General features: G+C 45.4%; 1 protein-coding gene across 1 annotated transcript; it reads left to right on the top strand.

Moving 5' to 3' along the window:
* Positions 1 to 4,323: 4,323 nt before the first annotated feature.
* LOC131565894 (C-C chemokine receptor type 8-like) lies at positions 4,324 to 20,645 on the top strand. The gene is given in 3 exon segments (XM_058816981.1): positions 4,324 to 4,428; positions 19,588 to 20,620; positions 20,623 to 20,645. Coding segments are annotated over 2 exon segments (1,047 nt in total). The 5' UTR covers positions 4,324 to 4,428; positions 19,588 to 19,596.
* Positions 20,646 to 21,759: the final 1,114 nt, after the last annotated feature.

Raw genomic sequence — 21,759 nt, 5'->3', positions numbered from 1 at the left:
TCCAGGGCAGGGACCCCTTCTTAGAGCAGGTGAAGACCCCTCTGTCTCCATGGGAGGTGCAAGGTGCCCTTGCTCCAGCACCCAGGCCATGCATCCTTGAGCCTCACTGGTCCCCAGCTGGCCCTGGGCAAGAAGAATGACAAATTGTTTCTAGAAGCTTCACAGTGTTTCCAAAGAGGAGTCTCAAACGAGAGGCACCATATACCCAAGTGTGATGGGCAAAAATACTGTGGTTTTGCTTGAATTTTAAATAAGAATATGGAATTTTTCCTCACAGCTCCTCCACCAACAGCCACTTTCACATTTCATCTGATAAAAATCCCACAATTTGATAACATGGTAAATAGGTTTCAATGTTCCCTTTCTCAAAGATACCCTCATACTTTGTCCTATCTTGGCTTCAACCTGGGTGTATCCATGCTGCTGATTAACCCTAAAGTTCTTAAAATACTCTTAAATTTTTCTTATATTAAAAAACTAAATTATTCTTAAGATATTATTTAAAATTATTGAAGATATTCTTAAATGATTCTTTAAAATGGCCTTAAACAGCTCCAGAAGGCAGGTGATAGATGCATGCAGAAAAGAGCAGAAAGCCACAAAAGGATTTTATCAAAACTGCAGTCATTAAGGCTTTTTCTACCATGTAAGGACAGTCCCTTGTCTTCAGTGGTACTTCCAAGATAACAAGTAAATGACAGTGCTACAGTCAAATGGAGCTCAACAGGAGGAGAGTTTAAACAAATTGATGAAATACTTGATGTGAACTTCTAGTTACCTCTAGTGGCAGGGCTGAATTTCTAATGCAGACAAACCACGATTTGAAATTAAGGTATTTTTGTTTCAAACCTTCACCTAGGATTTTATAAGCCTGTCCCTGGAGGTGTCAGAGCAACAGGGTATAACTGTGTTCTTTTATGCTGAAAGAGCAATGTCTAGCCTTTTCTTAATGATGGAAAAGTGACAAAATTTGCACCCTGGCTTGTATATCCTTATAAGATGTAAAGGAAATTCAGAAATTTAAATATGGGCAAAAAAGATGAGGAAAGACTGCTTGTGTCGTGGCAAATGACAGATTTGACTGTTCTGGTTTTCCTGAAGTGCTCTACAGCTTAGTGTGGAGATCTTCTGATACCTGGAAAAGGAAATATGACTAATTGTGGAAGTGGTTTACCTGAGTGTAGATTTAATATCTCTCTACCTCAAATGGCAAAGGAACACTTTGAAGAAAACATGTTTGTTAAACTTCTGAGTTTTATTTCCACTTCAGAGCTGAGGAAAGCATTGACCCCAGGGAGTCAGGGACTTCACCTACTAAAACCAGAATTCTCAATCACAGTAGAGCTGAGGCAGAGAGTGAGCAAGCTTGAAAAACTCCTTAAAATGGCAGCAGGTTTACATCTCCTGCTACAAGGAGCCAGCCAAAAATAAAGCCAAAACCAAAGTTTTCTGAAGAAAACATCACCAAAACAGCTTCTGCAACACTCCAAACACCGGTCTTGGCCAACCCTAGGGCAGGGTTTGCATCCCCTGGTGAGATGAAATATATGCTCACACCTCTGATGCAGCTGTGCAAAAGTCAGGTGGCACAGCTTTAACAGGTTTAAAGGAAAGTGAGTTCAAAACCTTTGTCAGCAATGACTGAGCACCCCATTTTGTTGCTTTAGCACAGTGAGGGAGGCATTTGAGATGCTGGGAAAAGAAGTTAGGAAGCTTTGTTTGATCATGCACAAAATTGATGTTCATAAGCTGATCTAGCTAAAGCACTGCAAAACCATGCAAATAAAATCTCAGTTTAAGTCCAGTTCTGTCTATTTACGTATTTCTGCAGCAGCTTTGTGCCTTTCTAGCATCAAAGCAAGTGAAATTAACATAAGCCACATTTACGTCAGCTTGAATAGAACCTTTTGTATGCAGGTTTCTCTAAAACTTGCTTTTAAACTGCCTTGAAGACAAACCACCATACTCATCTTTCCTAGACACTTAGGCAAAGCACCACCACATGTTCCTGGAGCAGGGACTGGTACCTTTCTGTTTACTTCCTGCACTTTTACAGAAGTCAGTATGAAACACCTCTGGAGCACCTCAGCCAGCGCTTTGTGCAGTAGCCCTGCTGTGGTCAGTGGAATTGCACTTGTGGGACTAAGTTTGGCCCTGTGGGTCACTGTCCTGCTGAGCTGCATTGGGAAAAATGAAAAATGAAAAGGGAGGAGAAATATGCAAGGGTGAACTGGCATTCTGCTGTGGAATTGGAGCCATCATAATGATTAAAAATATTTATTCTTAATTTTACTCTTAAAAAAATTAAAATCAGGCAGGGAAAAATCTAGGCAGGGACAATCTGGACCTTCATGAATCTTCCTCTTCCCAGTGCTCCTCTTGCAATTTTAGCTCTGGCCCTCTTTTTCCCACAAGTTGTTTTGCAGCCTCTGCTCCTTGTTGCACTGTGTGCCGCAACACAAACAGCCCCATGATGACAATCAGGGTCTAATGCATGATGGTGAACAGCCAGGGTGTTTAAATAGGGTGGGTTTTGGAGTCAAGACCTCAGTCCAGTAGCTGGTTCCCAATCCAGCTGCATTACCTCAGAAAACTAGTTTTGTTAGCTCTCTGGAAAACTCTCCAAAACAAGAGTAATGCTAGAGCACAAGCTTTGCTGTAGCTGACCCAGGTTGTCCCATCTTTTTCTTCTTTAGTTAATTTGGACCACCAGGACCAGTGTTAGAGCCCCCATATCCTGTTCCTGTTGTTTTTTGGGGCTGTGAGCTGAAACTGTCCCCAGATGGCAAAACTCCTGTAAAGATTTCCCTATTCCTCTCTTCCTGAGACACCTCAGCTTTTTTTTTTTTAGAAAATGGCATGTCTTAAGGGTGTCAAAAATAACCCTGCAGACTGAGCAGTTGAGAGTGAGGTACAAGGGAGGAAGACAAAGAACTTGGGCCAAGGTGGATGGGGGAGTTTGGCTGCTTACAGGATTGTCTGCACCCTTGGTTACCATGACCTGGCTCAGGTTCCCTGTCCTCTGATGAGCAGGTCTGATCCTCACAGTACTTTGCCCACACAGATTTGGAGAGCTACAGGGCAGTGGGAGAAATTATGTGTGTTTTGGTGGTTTTGCCCTGTTTTCTGGAGGCCATGTGAGGAGGAACTGACAAGAGCTGGCAGCAGAGCAGAAGGCTGGTCTGCAGAGGCAGACAGCTGCGCAGCTGCTTGTGCACATGCCAAAAGTGGCAGACGTGGACTTGCCAAAACTGGCAGCTGTGCCACGCAGCCAAACTGGCTTTGCACAAAGGGGAACTAGCCACAGGCTGGGGGCCCAGATCCTGCTCTCTGCTTACAACAGGTAAAGTTAAGGGTTAGCTAGCTCCACACCCAGCTGGCGATGGAGTTAGCAGAGCTTGATTCCTTGGGTCAGTGTGGTGCAGCAGAAGAGGAAGAGACACTGGAGCATCTGAGAGCACAAAAAAAGAAGTTTGGCAAGATGTTCATCCTCATTGCCTACATTCCATTTCCTTCTCAGTGCTGCACCAACCATTCTGCCCTGTCCCTGGCTGCCTGTGGCCTCCCTGGATCTCCCCTCAGCATGCCACGGGCTTGTGCTCCATTGCTGAACCCGTGCTACCAAGGGCAGGCAAGCAGCTGCATGCAGGAGTGAGGAGCTGGCACAGGAATGGCTGCACTCAATGGACTGTCACCCTGTGTTGTGGAGATGTCCCTCGCTGGAGGGCTGTGGGCAGCAGAGGCAGCACCAGGCCACATTTTGCCATGGGCTGGTGAGCCCCAGAACAGGTGCCATACAGCTGTCTGTATTCCTCCTTTGGCTCTTCCCTGAGTGCCTTTATAGCCCTTGCCACCCTGTGCTGGAGGCTGCCCCTGATGTCCTGTGGTGGGGTCCAGCAGACATGAAAGGACTGGTCAGTGTAGATGTGACACAGGGAAAGAGGCTGTGCAAGTGTAAAACCCCCTAACAAGTAGCTGTCTGAACTGAGGAACTCACACCGTGCTTCCTACTCTGGCATTGCTCCAACATGGAGCATTTTGCCTGTTTTAATCATGTACCATGAAATCTGTAGGCACTCTAGGACCACATTCACAATTAGAGACAGAGAAGCTGGGTAACAGCTGCAGCAGCCAGGGAGACAACAGCTCACATATATTGGAACATACAGAAACACTCTTTCCAGAAAACTGGACTATGTCTGACTGTTTGCTTAGGGGGGGAACCTCAATGCCCAAAGGCAGCCAGTGCTGTCTCCATGCCAGCTTCCAGCTCCATCTGGGCATCCCTACAGCCTCAGGAGCCAGCAACTGCTGAGCACACCACAGCACTGAGAGCTGCTCCCGCACGGGCTCCTGCACAGGTCCTGCTACAGCCACACTGTCAGCCGAGGAGGAGGAGGAAGGCACTGAACAAAGCCAAGCTGAGAGGTAGGTAATGATCAAAGGCATGGCAATTTGCTTTACCTACCAAGCACTGAGGAAAACTTTCCCAAACCCTGGCACTTTGCTACAAGGGGGCTGACCAGTGGTAGTATTTGATCTTCAGGACAGCCTGTTGTTTTCTTTCTGACCCTCCTCTGTTGTTTCTTTGGACTCTGGAAAGACTAATTGCTGCTCCTGCAGCTGTCTTTGTACTGTCTTGGAAGAGGCTATGTTGAAAGTTTGTCACTTCTTTCCTGGCTGATCCCTGTATTTTTGCACCCATGGCTCTGGATAGGCTGGTGCATCTGTCAGCTCTGCAGCACCTTCTCACCTTTGGTAATCCAGTCCCTATTGTGCCAGGATGTGAAACACAAGCATGCTGGGGATGCTTTCAGCTCAGGTTTTCAGCTGTGTGCTCTTTGGTAATGGCCAAAGGGCTGATCTTTTCTCTCCTGCGTAGATCTCTGAAAACACTTCAAGTGAAGTGTAAGACCTGTGTATCCCTCACTGCCAGCAGCGTTGGCTGCTTTTTATGGCAGGCAGGATTTTCTCTCTGCATGCAGCAATTCCCTGCCCTCTGTTGTCACACCACAGGTAAGCCTCCTCCTTGCAGTGCAATGTGCACTCAGTGGCCACGAAGGAGCCACAGTGGGATGTCAGGGCAGCATCAGGAAGCAGCTGCCTGCCCAGCTGCTTCAGCCCCAGAGCCTGTGGCTCAGCCCTGCACCGCACAGTGAGTCAGTCACTTTGCTGATGCTGCTGAAAACTTTTTGTTTCCTGGAAGATTGGATACTCTTGCTTTTTGAATAAGATTGATTTTCAGCCAGAGCAGGCAGAGCTCCCTGCTGTGCCCCTTGGAATGCTCCAGGAGAGTACAGCCATGCTGGAGCTGGAGCTGTGCTAACAGGAGCTATGGCTGTTTTGCTACACCAACCTCTCTGAATCCCAAATCCCTTCAAAGTTCCTCCATTATTTTTGTATTGGCTGTGTGATTTTTTTTCCCAAAGAGTTTCTTTGAGGATCATCAGGATGGAGGGTGCTAAATGCTAATTCCGATAGGGTTGTGTAATACCTGAAGGCCATTTGTGTGATCTTGTTAGCCACCAGCACCTTAACACAGACCACAGCTTAGGATTCTAGACATAAGTTTAACCAAAAACCAATTTTGCATTAAAAGCAATACTGGATGTCAGACTTGCAGATATTCCCAGGGCTGAGTTTATAACAATCCCAGTTATTTAATGATGCTATTTTGTCACAGGTTTCTAGAGAGTCTGGAGACCAGTTAATGATGCTATTTTGTCACAGGTTTCTATAGAGTGTGAGCAGTCACTTCCTTCTTTTGTGCAAAGAGGTGTATTTTATACCTACCTAAATGGCAAGAGCATAAATGAAATCATGATGGGAGCACACTCATATTCTTGAATAGTATGTCTTACCAGGATGTACATTAAGAGTTAACCTCCCTTGGTTTATGTGGTCAGTTGCTGTTTGATGTCTTATCACAACACCAATTCACATTTCAAAGAGCAAAGAAAACCCTAAAATGTTGTGCTTTTTTTTTTTTTTTTTTAATAATGTGATCTCACTTTGTTGCCTTGGACTGAGGATGTATTTTATTATGTTACAGAGAAGAACTTCTGTTTTAAATTTGCTTTAAATTTTCCAAGCTGAAATGAGCCACAGCGGGAACAAACAAGAGTTGGTTTGCTACACCTTCAGACCCATTTTGCTGATAAAAGTCCTGAATAGTTAAAAAGACAAGCTTACTTTATCCAGCTTATGGCAACTCTCACTGACAAAGTGAGGTACAAAGGTTTCCCAATGCTGACTACCCCCACCTACATGTTGGGCTTTTCTTTAAAGAAAGCTGAAGAGTTTTCTTTAAAGAGTTTTCCAAGTTTGGAATCACTCACTTTGCACATATTTGATAGAAAAAAGGTAAAGCAAGCAGACAGCATTTTGGATTAAGGAAACTTAAACATCCAAACCACTAATTTTTTGTTGTTGTTGTTGTTTTGACCATCATTTGAGATTAAATCAAGAGCCTTCTTTTTCTTCTAACAGTGCCCAGTACTGTTACTCAACTCTTGACTTTGGGATTTCTCAGATGTCCTTTGCTCTGTCCAAGAAATATGGATACATTACCATTTTTCTTGTCTATGAATTGGGTCTGGTCTTGAGTTAGGTCCTGCTCAGAAAGACCCTCAAAAGGTTAATGAAACTTTTGACCTTTTACTCTCCCGCCCACCAACTTACAACATAGGACATCTTGAATTATTGGTCCTTGGAATTATTTGAGCTTATCAGAAGAGTCAGCAAAAAAAAAAAAAAAACAAGCTGTGTTTTGTGAAAGGAAAAATGAGATTTTAACTATGCGGTGGAAAAGTTCTTCTGCTTTATCCCACTCATTTGAAACCCACACCAGAAAAAAATAAAGCTACAGTTTGATATCAAAAAGGAAACCTTACCCACACATCTGAATACCAGAAAGTGACTCGTCCTTCTCTCATTTAACCCAGCTTCTTGCTGGATTTGTTATTTTTTTGAACATTTTTAGGCTGTATCTCTTATCTTCATTGGGCTGTGCATGACCATCCCCAGCCCACAGGAGAGGAGGATGGTGTAGGTGGTGAGAATCTGTTTTACCCTGTCTAGATTTAGGGATCTTCCTCACTGCTGTGGTGAGCAGCAGGTAAGAAGGTGACTGCAAAAAGCAAACTCCTTTCTGTCAGTGCATGGTCAGCCAAGTCACATTTGCAGCCCCAGGCTGCTGCTGGCAAGCCTTGACATGGCTCAAGGCTTGTCAAGGGCTCAGTGTGGGGCTTCATTATTTGCTTGTTCTCTCGTGCAGGATCAGGAGAGAGTTTAAACATGGTGAGCACTGATCCCTACAGGTTTTGTACCTGCACTTCTGCCTTCAGCTTAAGACAAGACAGGGGTATCTGGTGCACAGTAGAACAGTCTGCCCTGCTTGCTCGTGGTGTGTCCGGACACTCAGAGCAAGGGCCTGCCCTCTCCCCACCAACTCTGGCTCATGAATCCAGCACAGCAGGATTTGTGCTTGCTTTGCTTGCAGTGGTGTGGATGATGGGCGTGCCTGGTGTGGACAGCAGGGTGGGTCTTTGGTGTGGAAAGGAGTTCCCAAGAGCCTGGTGCCACACCTCACTAGAGACCTTTGCCCCTGGATGTCTTGGCCAGAAAGGTTTTAGATTCTCTCCCTGATTTGGTGAAAAGCCCCCACAGGTTGAACACAGCACAAAAGTGAGTAAGTGTCTGCATTCTGCATTGTCAAACTCTTTTAGCCTTATGTTTATCATTGTGAGCTGGACCCTTACACTTCCAGCTTTTGCCAAAGACATTCTGATGTTGCCAGGCCCTTTGACTCATCACCTCTTGTAGAGAGGGCTGAGTGAACCTTGAGGTTTTCAGCACTTGGTATCTTGCACATTTCCTGTGAGAGTTGGCAGAAAAAATGTGTTTCCTGAGATGAAGTAAGCGAAGAAGAATAGCTATGAAAATCAGACCAAAAGAACCTAAGAAAGTAAGAAAAATAGTAAAGCTCTTCATCAGCTTCCTGTTTACCAGCAACTCAAATAAAGCTTTATCAGTGGTGTTGCCAAGCTCTCCTCACACCTCTGCTCATACAGCTGCAGCTTAGGTGTGTGCTACCCCAGAAAGCCTCTTTTTGTGCCCCTGGCCAGGGCAGAAGCCTGACAATGCCACACAGATTTGAGATTGTAGCCACCGTGGTCAAGATGGAAATGCCAGATGACCACATTTCAGTGCATGATGCTTTTGGGCTGAGAGAAGCCTGCCAGTGGCAGGGGGCAGGTTTGAATCCAGGGCTCCTGAGTTATCAACCCAGTTTTAAACTACACTGACTTCTCCATTTTAGGAGCATGATTTCATGTATTTTACCTTTTTCCTTTAAAAATCTGATAATCATCAGGAGTTTCTCCCAGAGGAGGTTCCTGCAGCATAAATGGAGACAGACACGGGCCCTGGTACCCACACGGGGAGTTTCCCACCCTGAAGCCTCCTGGCCCCTCACAGCCACTGGGCTGGCATGGTCTGAGGCCACTTGAGAGGCAGAAGTGGCACAGCCACTTGGGCTTTTCAGTGGTCTCTGACAGGCACTGCCTGCCTCAGTGCTGGGACCAGAGCTGTGCCCTGGCTGGGCTGGGCAGGGTGGGGCAGCTGCAACTGGGTGCTACTGGTGCAGGGCCACCCAGCCGTGGTGCTGGTGCCTGGTGGCCACCTTTGCTCCGAGCCAGTGCTGTCACCATCATATTTTCTGAAAAATCTCCTTGCCCAGGGTTTTGCTCTGGGAAGCCAAGAAGCCTTGGAGAAAAAGGAAAACAATATTATATCATCTGCTTCTCCTGTGTTTTGATGCTTCAGGATGTGGTTGGAGATTGTTTATCTAACATGTGAATTGTTTTTACTTATTGGCCAATGACGGCCAAGTTGTGTCAGACTGGAGGAGAGAGTCACAAGTTTTTCAGTTTTATTTTCTAGCCTTCTGTAATTATCCTTTCTGTATCCTTTAGTATAGTTTAGTATTCTTTTATATAACATAGTATCATAAAATAATACATTCCCCTTCTAAGAACATGGAATCAGATTAATTCCTTCCTTCATGGAATCAGATTCATTCCTTCCTTCCAACAATGGGGGTCTCGGAAAATACGAGACAGTGCTGCCAGTGGCAAGGTGTGGTGGTGAGCTCTGGGCAGCCAGTCAGCACAGGGACCCTTGAGAATCCATCAGTTTATGCCAGAGAAGGAATTATGTGCCAGTCAGTGCAATTACACTTGCTGGGAAGCTCTAGAAGGAATAAGCAGACTGCAGGAAAATAAAAAGAGTAGGGGCTGATATAGATTTGCCAAGAGGCAGCTATGTCAAATCAGCCTCAGTTACAGGCTCATGCCACCTGGCAAAGCAGTGGTATCCCATGTCTCAGAGCTAGCAAGCTTTCTGAGCACCTCAAACAGCCTTTGTGTGGGTGCACAAGTGCTCAGACAAACTCCTGAGTGCTTGCCACTGGATGGGAGAGCTGCCCAGAAGGACCCTGCATCCAGGACTGCACCCTGCCCTTGCACAAACCAGCATTTCCTGCACTTTGCTGCTCTGGATGAAGCTCTGGTGCACGATTTTGCTACTTTCATACATGCCATCATATTGGGAAGGGGTACAAATATACTGGGGGACAGGATGACTGCTTAAATTGCCCTTGATAGATGGAAAGCCTGGCAGCAATGGGCTGCAGTGCATTAAAGACAAGGGACCACTTCTCCCCATGGGAGGGTCAGCTGAGGCCACAGACACAGCATGGGGAAGGCAGCACTTCTGGGGAAGGCAGAACTTCTGAGGAGAGCAGCACTTCTGGGGAAAGCATCTGGGTGCTGAGATCCAGCACAAAAGAACTGTGAATCATCATTGCTACCTGACTGCAGAAGAAAACAGCTGACAGACGACTCTTCCAGTCTGCTTTGGCAGTTTGGGGCACTGCAATGCAAAAAAAGACTAAGAAAAATTGGACAGTCACTAAAGAAGAACAGAAACTACAATTAGCAGTTTAGAAAGCATGACTTCAGAGGAAAAAAACATTAAGTGTGAGCTGTTAAGACTGAAGGAAAATATTGTCTTGTAATATTTTATAATAGCTAGAAGTAATTGTTCCTCCATGGCTAAGGTAAATAACTGGCTCAAATTATACCAGAACTGTTCTGGATGAAGACAAATTTACCAGGAGAGAATCTGGAAAAGCACTAGGATGGTTCATCAGGAGAGGCTGGGGGAAAGTAGGAGCAGGTGGAACAAGAGCATAACAAGAGTAACAGTGGGACAGTGGGACACTGCCCCTGCCTTCAAGACAGGGGACAGACTCCATGACCACCCAGTGTCCCGTGCAGTCCTGTCTTCTGTGCTTTCTCTGTTCTAATTGATTCTTGCTTGCAGCCTTCTCTGCTCTCCACGCTCAGCCAAAGCACTGTCAGATGCAAATCCAGGAAGTGCCTGTGCTCTGGTGAACCAAAGATTTGGGACAGCAAAGGTTTAAAAACCTAAGTGCTCCATGGTGAGAAAAAAACTATCAAGTAAAGGAGAGATGGAGAAGATTTTTGTTCTCAAAGACTCCATATGCAAGAGATGTATTTGTTTACTCCTTTGTGTCCCACAATTACCCTGTCGTAACGCTTGGGTGAGAAAATTCCCCTCGCTGCTGACACTGCTGTGAATGAGTTACTGTGCTGGGAGTTTTGCAATGCACTGATTTCTGTGAGGGTGAAACCAAACAATTGTGCAAGGCTGCAGCTGTCACAGCCATAATCCTTGTGGCTGTGGTGCTGGCAGCCAAAAGCAGAGCGTGGAGCAGAGTGGGCTAGTCCAGACCTCACCAAGCACCTCCAGCTGCTTCTCCTACACAAACTCAGCCACAGTTTTTGGAGGATTCTCTGGCTCACAGCCTTTTTTATTGCACTGAGCATCTGCTGCAGGGGGGAGAGCCAGAACAATGCCCAGTAGGTTCTTCTGGTGCACATTTGTACAAGTCTGCATACACAAGCACTTTGTTACGGTAATACAAATCCACATTTTAGTGGAGGGTGTCAATATTTTTTGCTGATCAAGCTGAGAAGAAAAATAAAAATTTCTGCCTGCTCTCAGCAGAACAGAATCATCCTAGTTCAACTGGAAAGTTTTTGAAGCTTTGAAGTTTTTGAGAAAAATGGGTTAGAAGAAGAGGTTATTTATAAAACAAAATGCTGTATTTGAAAATGACACTTTTGAAAATGAAAAATGGTAATGTTCTGTCTGGGTCTTCTCAGAATAAAGTATTGCAATTGTTCTTCCTTTTTCTTTTGATTTGGAGGGGGAAAATCATTCCCCCAAAGTTGGCACTTTCAGAGATATTTTAGTCAACAAAAATATACTTTTTTATGTCAAAAAAAACATCACCCAGATTCTTACCTGGTCACAAAGTCTCACCCCCCACACCCCCCTCTTTGTGCATGGGCATGCAAATATGTTATTCTCCTCAAGAAAAGGAAGTGAACCATTCTGCCATATGGCAGATTTTTACCTCTACACTGGCAGTGATCTGATGAAATGAATTTTCATTAAGATAATGCAGTCATGCTAAGATGGTGTGTTGATAGCTGATGCTGATAGACCCAAACATTGTGAAAATAACTAAAGCAGGCAAGGATTCCTCAAAACATAACTCCTGTGTGGCATTTCTTCTTCTGCCTCACAGGTGAGTGCCAGCCCTGGACACCCAGGGCTCAGTGTGCCCCTTGCCCACCCCTGCTGCCCTATGGAAGTGTGAAACGGATTCACTGAGGATGCTGCAATTGGGGAAGGGCAGTTGCTGGTCCATACATGGAGCAGAGACACTTAGGAGAGGTTTATTGGGACAGAAAGGTGGCCAGGAAGAGGAACCTGGGGTGGGACAGTCATCAAAATGCTACTTGCCAAGCTGCTCCCATGCTGCAGAGAGCACGCTCAGCCTGACTCCCCACTGCTGCCTTCTCCTGCAAAACTGAGCTGTCCTCATCGTTTTTCTCACTAACCGTGATAACTGCTGGTATTTTGCAAGACATTTCAGCTGAACAACCCAGCATCTCTGAACATCCCATAAACCCCTGTTGCAGTTAATCCTGTTTGTTTTCCTCCTCTGAACGAAATCATCTCTTCCCTCTTCCAATATGAGACAGCAAGACTTCTGAGAAGTAAGATGAGAGCAGATCTGAAAGAGAAAGGCCTCCTTTTGACTAAGAAACTTATTTTATTTTGCTGTTGAGCAAAGGCAGAGGAAAGTTATCTTCTTGGATAACAGCACCTGACTTGGCTGCTTACCACAGCTCTGAGACAGGTGGAAGCTGAGCATCACATTGAGGTGAACATGTCCTTCACTTTGTACATTGGTGCTGTGACAGCAAGCAGATCCAGGAAATATTTAGCCTTTTCTTGGGAAATACCCTACCAGGCAGGCTCTCCCACTCTGCTTTCTTTGCCATATTTTCCCTAATGGCTGCTACCAGAAAGGTGTCTCCCATCCACCTTGGCGAACAACAAGAGCGATACCAGGGCTTGCAGCCTGCACTCCCGAAGCCAAAGCAAGCTCTTGCTGGTGGTGTCTTCTGTGGCAACTACAGTTTCTTTTCTGTGTTCAAACTCCATTCATCTAGCCCATCTGCAGGAAGAAGGAGAAGTTCCTACAAGAGCAGGCATAGGGGTTTTGCAGCAGCTCAGCTGACCATCACCCCCAGGCTGAGGATCTGCAGGGATGGCAGGATAAGGAAACCCTCTGGGACTGATGAGCTGGTGTGCATGGGATGTCTCCACTGCAGTGAACATTTCTGGCTGTAGGAGCTGGAGATGTGGCCATGCTGTTTGTCTCACAGCAAGATTCCTTTTGGTTGCAGCATTTGCCACAGTCTTTCCATGTAACACAGGGCTGCAGCGAAGTGTCGCTTCCCTGACCCTGGGGCTCTGAGCAGTTTGGAGGAGTGGAAGTCTGCATTACTCCAATGTGCTGATCACTTTTGGGCTGACAGTGTCTTCAGTTGTATGAAGGACTGCATGGGAGTTTTTCCCACACTGAAGCAGCTCTTCTGACAGAAGATAAACCAGCAGAGACTGCAGCTTCCAGTGCAAATAAAGGAATGGCTGTGGTGGCAGCTGGAAGAAAAGTGTGAGCAGTGTGGTGCACAGACTCTGGAGACTCCCCAGCCCTGCCATCTGTCTGGGGCTGTGGTGGCTGCTGCAGGCTGACCCTGTCAACCACTGCCAAAACACGAGCAGACAAAACAGAAAGCTCCTCACACAGCAGTATTGTTGCTATGTTTTTAAATTTAAATGGGGACTGCCTGCACTTTCACAAAGTGGTGATGCCATTTAGCTCCTCCTTCTGGTACCCTCAGTACTGAGGGGTGCATGGACCCAAAATGGCCCTAGGCTGGAGCACCAGAGATACCCACAGCCAGTTGTCTCTGTTTTGCTGTGAGGCATTTCTTTCCCACAGGAAATCCCACGGGAGTATAGAGAGTATCACAAGCTCTGGTATTAGGGGCCAGCTAAAATTGAGCTGGAGGGACACCTCAGGGCTGCAGTCAGGGCTCCTGGAGAGGGAAGCTCTGGGGTGGATTTTGGCTAGGTTCTTAACAAACAGATTTGAGAACTTGCTCCTAAGCTCCCATCCAGCACCTTGGGAACATCCTGAGGCCCTGGGGGGGATTGCCTGGTGCCTGCTGTCCTATCCCTGGCTATGAGACTCCTGGGTCATGCATCCCCTTCAGACATTTAACCAAGGACCATTTTACACCAGCTGACTGTTTCTCCTCCCACAGCAAGCCTGTTCCACAGCCCCAGTGCCCCAGCAGCAAACTCACTTGAGCTCAAGGGGATAAATATTGCTATCATATGGCTGTAGTCTTTTATGGTGAGAAAATCCTCTTTTCCCTTGGCCATGTCTTCACTAGGTTGTCTGTATGAAACAAACATATCCCTTCCATGATCTTGCTTTACCACACTGAGCCCTCGCACTGCCTGTCCTGCCACCTTGCAGCCTCTCTGCACCTTTCTGCCAGGGTTTAGCACTTTTGAGTGCAGATGACCTTTATCTTCTCTGTTCCTAGCCTACCACTCTTGCTGGTTTACCACATTTTCTTTGTTATCCTCCTCACGTGAACTACAAGGGGCTGTGTGTTGGCTTGGCAGAAAATTCAGGTCTGACTGTGTAGCCCCTGTGTAGCTCAGGGCTTGGTGTTTGCTGCTCACAGACTCAAAAAGTGTTGGGAAGGATACAAGTCACTGCAGCCTGGCTCACAGCTGATGTGAAGGAAATTGGAAATGTGTACCTCTCCTCCTCCCTCCACCAGCTATCTCCCTCTGAGCTGTCAAGGGAAGTTCAGCACACCTGCATCTTGCAGCACCCCACGGCTGTGAACACACTGGTGGTTCAGCAGGGCTCTGTCTGCCCATGTCCCTCTTGGATTGCCTGTAGGAGAGCCAGTAGGGCTCAGCATGGAAAGAAGAATAAAATCTCTTTGTGGGGGTTTTTCCTGTCCCCCAGCATAGGCACCTCCTATTAGTTTTCATCATTGTAATTCTCTCAATTTCAGCCAACATCATAATTATAGTCTCTTCAGTTCTCAAGCCCACCCTGTGGGTTTTACCTCCCATCCACCCTTGCACCTGCCAGTCAGAACCAGCACCTTTCCTAAACTCATCTCTACTCCACTCCTTTCACTGCTTTTGACTAGTGACATCCTCTTCCTCCTTTCATGACTTCCCTTTCTCTGCTGAGAAAACATCAGGTTCTGGCTGCGTGTTAGGAACACCAACCACCAACAACTGGTGGTTTTGTCAGGAACGGAAGCAGTTGCAGGAACATAAACCTTCCTGAAAGCCAGGTAGGGCCAGGGTCTCACAGTTGTATATTGTGGAGAAATGGCTACATGACAGAGGTCACATAGACCTTTGCTTGTTAGCCGACCAGGAGCTGGGAAAGTACCAAACACAGCTAGTTTGAGTCTTTGCACCTGCAAGATAACGTGTCCTTGGGCCTAGCTGGGTATGATAACAAGTGGACAGAGAGACGTGAGAAGTAGAGAACGTAGGCCCAAAGGAATGAGGAAGAATCAATGGTATAGTTTAACCAATAGATCGCTTGGCTTACAGAATATTCATAAGCTTATTATTTGCTGTATAAGGGTCTGATGCTCTCTTCAATAAATGGAACTTGCTTATGACTCATATTGAGTGTCCGAGTCTCCCCTCACCGACAAATGGCTCATCCCCAACAAAGGCCTCATTCTGCAACAGTATATCACTGCCCAAAAGATAGCAGAGCTACTCTTGGAAATGTTGCATCAGACTCCAAAATTCTACTGTTTTCTCCAAAACACCGGCACTACCACAATTTTCCCCTCACTCTTCTTATCAATCCCCAAGTTGTTATCCATGTGCCTTGGTGTGCCCAAAGTGCAGCAGCCAGCCCAGCCATCCTCCAGCCATATCAGTCACCAGGCCTGCTTTAGCTTTTGTTCTCTTGAGTTCAAGCTCTTTTCCTCAAGATTCCTTTTAGGTAATCTTCATCTTCTTGCTTGCTCCAATTTTCTTCAACTTACGGAACATTCCCCTACTGCCTCTCCCAGCTTCATGCCTCTCTTTGCTGGCTGTGCAGAATTGTAGCTGGTTAAAGTACACAGCCGGGAGATTTCCCAATTAAAATGTGCATTTTGAATGAACTGAAATATTTTTGCAAGATCATAATTTGTGCAGCAGAAAATAACTCAAGAAAAAATACAAGATTTTTTCAATTTTAGAATGTGTACTAACGTTCAAAAATGAAGAAATGTTTTATTCCTTTATTGGTTTCATGTCAAACTATTAATTTATTTTTTATATGTATTAATAATTTGTCAACCAAACTATTGCAAAAAAGCATATGAAGTAAGAGGAGGCATCCTTAATTTAATAATGTTTTGTTCCTAAGAAATAATGAAAGCTGACTTTATTGATTTCTAAACAAATATAAATAAACCTAAATTGAATAAAGCTACATTATGTCATACTGTGTGTCTATAGCACCAGGACATACTATTGACATATTATTAATAATATAACTAATATCTATACAATACAATAAAATAAATCTCAGTTGCAACAATTTTCAAAAATTAGTTCTGAAAAAAATATAAACAGAAAAATTGGAGCTGGTCTCTCTTGTGTAATAAGACCAGCTGGGTACTTGGAGGCAGGATGGTGCCCTGGTCACTGTTAATATGTTGAATACTTCATGGAACAGGTGTTTTCTGACTGTGCTACCAACTAGTGCCAGGTCCTTCATTAAGTTACTCTTTTTATCCTCCAAACTGTTTTTATTCCTTTTAATCCTCCAGCCTGTTTTCTCACTTTTCTTTTTCTTTCTGCCTGCAGTATTTACTTTTTTTTTCTCTTTGAGATTCTTTCACTACTCACCTGTGCAACAACAATCAGTGACCTGTAAAGGTACTTAGGGCTGGGACTGCAACCAAAGAACATGCAAATAACTTCAGTAAAAATCGTGTTTTGGATCTGCCACATACTTGTTTGGGACCTCTTGAGTAAACCTCTGGTATTCCTTGTCCTCTTAAAAGTCAGGAAAATTGTGCCTGTTGAGATAAATGGATTAAAAGTGCATAATCTGTCTGACTTATAAAGCACCACTATGTACAATTTTAGTGTTCCACTAACCATAAGTAATTCAAAGCAATTGAATAAAATACAAAATATCAAGCCTGTCTTTGTTTCAATATTTTGTCCTTTTCCATCCTCAAGTAACTAAAATAAACTTGAAAAAAACCCAAGCAAAGAAACAGAAATACCTCCACTAAATAAGAACTGATTAGAAAACTATGGCTAAGAGGTATCAGTAGCTTTGAGTTCTTGTTTTGCTTAAAATACTGATGAGGTTTTAATGGGGAGGGATTTAAACAGACTGCAGGATACAAGTTGTTACTAGCTGAAGAAAATGAAAAACTAAAACAATGCTAATTAAAACTATTATAATTATATATCAGCTTCTGTAAAAAGCTGCAAATTTATTAGGGTGTTTCCTGTGATGGAGACATGTGAACTTTTAAATTTTTCACTTAACTGTAGGTGAGGCTGTGAAGAAGTGGGGTTTAGCAAACGCGTTCAAAGGAGTGCTACCCATTACCGTGTTAAAGAAGAGAGGTATTTGATCTTTTTTTCTTGCAGAAGGTGCCTGATACCCCCCTCACTCTTTTCCTGTTTACCTAAGATACAAAATCTTCTATTTGCCTCCAAGCCTATCCTGTGTCTGGCAGCTGCCCATTCGACAGCAACATATCACAGAATCTCAGCTCTCTGCACAAGCAAAGTGAAAGCCAAGTAAACTAAGTAAACCTCCTGGAAAACCCTGAGCCCAGGCAGCAGGGCACAAGGAGAAGGGGGCCAGGGCCATCTGAGAGAGGAGAGTCCTCCTGCTGTCAGAGGTAAAGTCCATCCATATTCATAGTGCTGTTCCTGGGCTGTCTGTGGCAAGCAGGGGACCTGCAGCAGCCGCCTCTCCCTTGGTACCTCCCATGAAGTTGCTTTTTCACTTGGACTGTTCTGCTGAGTGATGTGGAGAGGGGGGGAAATGGAAAATGCTGTGGCCTGGTTGGGAGCAGTTGAAGGCATTAATGGTATAAGGGTGGTCTGAAGTAGAGCATCTCCGGAAAAACAGGAAAAACACTTGAATTTTGCTGGAGTAGTTGCTTTTTAACTACAAATCTTGATATACGTATCTCTACACATCCATCTACATGTTTACAGATCTATTATCTATAACAGTATTCATGAATTTTTTTACTATTTTTTAGTTTTGGTAGTTGGATCTATGCACTGCTTTTAAGAGGTCCTTGGCAGACAATTAAGAAGCGGGAGCCAGCGCTGCATCGCTCAGTCACGGTGTATCAGTTTCACACATCAAAGCTTTAGCAGGAAACATTTTCTACCTTTATCTGTTGCAGCAAGAAGAGTCACATTATCTAGTCACTCACCAGCTAAATATTTGAAGATTTACTTTATGCAAAGTTAAAATTAATAATGCAGATGTCTTAGCTATAGCTAAGAGTTCAATATGGTAGAGAATTACACTGTCAATATGTAATTGCAGATGCAGCATGGCTTTTCTCTCATTATTTGTTATTTCTGAACAAGGAATTCTGTGGGGTTGAATGCTGTACTTGTAACAGTTTTCCCTTCATTGTGCTTAACAATTGAAACAGTTCTGGTGCCCCAAGGACAGCTGAGGCAGGTCAGTGAGGCATGAGCAGCATCCATACCTGGAGCAGAGGATGGACACTGGCACTCCTCTGGGCTGTACATACAGATTGCTCTGTTCCCTCCACAGGTGGCACAGCCAGGCAAGAAGGGGTGAATTGTGATTTCTTCCTGTCAGTACAAAAAGTTTTCACTGTTCTCTCTTTTTTGTATCTCCAGGCAGCAATCTTTAATTCAGGAGAGCACATAATCTACTTCTATAGAATTAATCACCTCCATTTATGTTATTGCTTCATCTTAACAGCAATGATTATTACAAATTATTCTTCCTTCTGAGAAATTCTGGGTCTTTGAAGCTCTTTCAAGATGTGGTCTGCCCGTAAGCGGGTGCAACAGAGGTGCAGCACAGCCTAAGCTTTCAAATGTCTTAGCAGTGAAAAACCAAACTCTTTTGAAATAACCATCACTTCTTAAAATGTGAACACTCAAGTCTGGAAACTCAATCTGCTTTTATAAGGGTCATGAACTGACATCTGAAACAATTAAAAGGTTGGCTGAAGCACTGACTCACTCTTGGAGAGCACGTCAGATTATTTTACTATTTTGAGGCTGCCTTCATTATAATTCTTCAGAAATGAAAGAGAGGAGCCACTCCTGCTAATGTTTTGGTTTTCTCTATGCTAGAAAACTGAAGTTGGACAGAACAGGCAGGAGCACTAAGCTGCTGTGTTGTGGCAAAAGGCACAGCCAAGGTGCTCACCAGCTGCCCTGGAGGTTGGTGGCACCTCACAGCTTGGCACTGCAAGTGTTGCTGTGCAGTCTTGTCAGCTCCTTGTTGCTGCAGAGCTTTTTGCATGCAATCCTGGACCCACCCATGGAAAAGTAGCTTGCATGTCTCTGCACTCTGTGCCAGTACCTAGCCCTGATAAGCTCTGCTAAAAAAAGGTTATGATGCTTGGTGACAGCTTCATCAGGCAAAACACTTTTATCAGGGTCTTTATGCTGCAGGCAAAAAGCTTCCCCACCACAGGGAGCACGAGAAAATTGAGATCCTTAGGTCAGATGCAGGATTTGTATTTTTTTTATCACTAGGACTATTCAGAGACCTGAATTTTCCCCTGTCATTGTAATGGTGAGGGGCTGGTCCGCTGGCACTAAAACAGTTTCAGGAAAAACAGAGAGCATCCCAGAGCTCACACTTAGCAGCCCTCTGGGTGGCACAGCTGTTCTCATCCAGCCAGTGAGACCAAAACCGCATTTTGTAGTCCCCCTCTGCCTGGAGGCTGACCCACGGGCTCAACACAGCCCACACAGAGACAGAAGGCACAGTGAGAGTGCTGTGCCAGGACAGCCAGACATTTCTAATCCTTTCTCTTTCCTGCACAGGCATCTGAGATGAATCCCACCAGCCAATTCACTGGCACAACAGAATATGACTACGGATACGATGAAAACACTGCTCCGTGTAATGAAGGAAACAACTTTCGCAGGTTTAATTCGCTCTTTCTGCCAATTCTTTACTGCCTTGTGTTTGTCTTCTGCCTCCTGGGAAACTCCTTGGTCCTCTGGGTTCTCCTGACCAGGAAAAGGCTGACAACAATGACTGACATCTGCCTGCTGAACCTTGCAGCCTCTGATCTCCTCTTCGTTTTGCCCCTCCCTTTCCAAGCCTACTACGCTTCAGACCAGTGGGTTTTTGGCAATGTCATGTGTAAGATAATGGCTGGCATTTACTACACAGGTTTTTATAGCAGTATTTTCTTTATAACCCTCATGAGCGTAGACAGGTATATAGCAGTTGTCCATGCTCTCCATGCCACGAGGATAAGGACAGCCACTTGTGGCATAGTTATCAGCTTGATCCTGTGGCTGGTGGCTGGCTTGGCTTCTGTACCCAACATCGTATTCAGCCAGGAGCTGGAGGTCGAGCAGGCGTTGCAGTGTGTCCCCACGTACCCCCCAGGTGACAATACCTGGAAGGTTGCTTCTCAGTTTGCAGCCAATATCCTGGGCCTCTTGATTCCCTTCAGCATCCTTGTTTGCTGCTACACTAAGATACTAAGACACCTGCAAAAGCGCAAAAATCGCGACAAGGTCAAGGCGATCAAGATGATCTTCATCATCGTCATCGTCTTCTTCCTTTTCTGGACTCCTTTCAACATCGCGCTCTTCCTGGACTCTCTGCAGAGCCTGCACGTCATCAATGACTGCAAGGCGAGCTCCCAGATAGCGCTGGCCCTGCAGCTGACAGAAACCATCTCCTTCATCCACTGCTGCCTGAACCCCATCATCTACGCCTTCGCCGGCGTCACCCTCAAGGGTCATCTCAAAGCATTCCTTCAGTCCTGTGGCCGCGTCCTCTCCAGCCCTGCCGGAGGTGCTGGGGCTGCGCACTCGTTCTCAGCACCCACCCAGGTCTCCCTGACAGTGCAGGGGTCCTGTGAGCACACCTGAGCCACCTTCTGCTGGGGCGAGGGGCTGGCCAAAGGTCTGCTGTGGTCCTGGGGGTTGTGCCACGTGTGCAGCATCCCCTGGGAGGTGCAGTATGCTGTGCCTCCTGTTGGGATACGCTGTGACCTGCCACACAAAAACTTGTGACATGGATTTTCCAAGAGAACCAGTGTGTTTGTGAAATGGTGACCATACATTGCCACAGAACAAATTTTAATTAAGTTTTAGAGCTCCTTTAATACACTTCAGCAAGTAGGCTGCTTCCTCTAGTATCTACTTTCTCCTGTGACAAAAGCATCGCTTCTGCCTCACCCCCAAGTATGCTGTGCCTTGTGGACACTGAATCCCTACATCCCTGGGACAAGTGTGTGACAGCCCTCTGGAAAGTGGGAAGTGGACAGGCATAGGATTGCCTCATATGGCAAAGAGGGAATCACCTCAGACACTGTCACAGTTTCCCCTTTCCTTCAGATCCCAGAGGAAAAACCCCCTCAGCTCAGAGCCCTGCTCGTGGTGGGATGGGCCCAGGGGCAGAGCCCTGGAATCCTCGGAACTGTTGTCACCCAGAGCAGCCTTTGGTAGTGATGTCTCCAAAACTAACAAGCAATGGCTCCAGGTGTCCCCTATGCTGGTCACTCGTGGAGGCTCCTACTTGACAATATTGTCCTCAGAGCAGGCGGGGGCTCTGCCTCACCTCTGGAGCTGTGGGAGCTCCAACTCTGTGCCTTCCATGCTCGCTGCTAAATGTAACCATCATAAAATGACCTGTAGCAAAGCAGGCTCCTTCTCTTTTCCCAAATGTCTTCATTTTCTGCCATTTGAAAAATGCTTTCTTCAAATAAACATTAGCTACACCTTTTTTGTGTTGGTTCTTGATAGTCTGCCTGATGACTCACAAGCCTTGATTGGGATAAGAAAACTTTGAGTTTGCATATTTTTGAGTGGGTATCACAAAACAACTCTTATCTCCACTTTTTTGCTAAGGAAGCTTTGTTCTCCAAATCCCAGTAAAAATTCACAGGGAAAAAAATATAATTTATATTGAGGTAATATTACTGCAAACACATTTTTAAAAGCTAATCAAGAGAACACTAGAAATCAGGGAAA

The sequence above is a fragment of the Ammospiza caudacuta genome, chromosome 1, assembly GCF_027887145.1.
Source record: "Ammospiza caudacuta isolate bAmmCau1 chromosome 1, bAmmCau1.pri, whole genome shotgun sequence".
Taxonomy (NCBI): Eukaryota; Metazoa; Chordata; class Aves; order Passeriformes; family Passerellidae; genus Ammospiza; species Ammospiza caudacuta.
The sequence above is the reverse complement of the archived record's forward strand: the minus strand, read 5'-3'. Positions and strand labels throughout refer to the sequence as shown.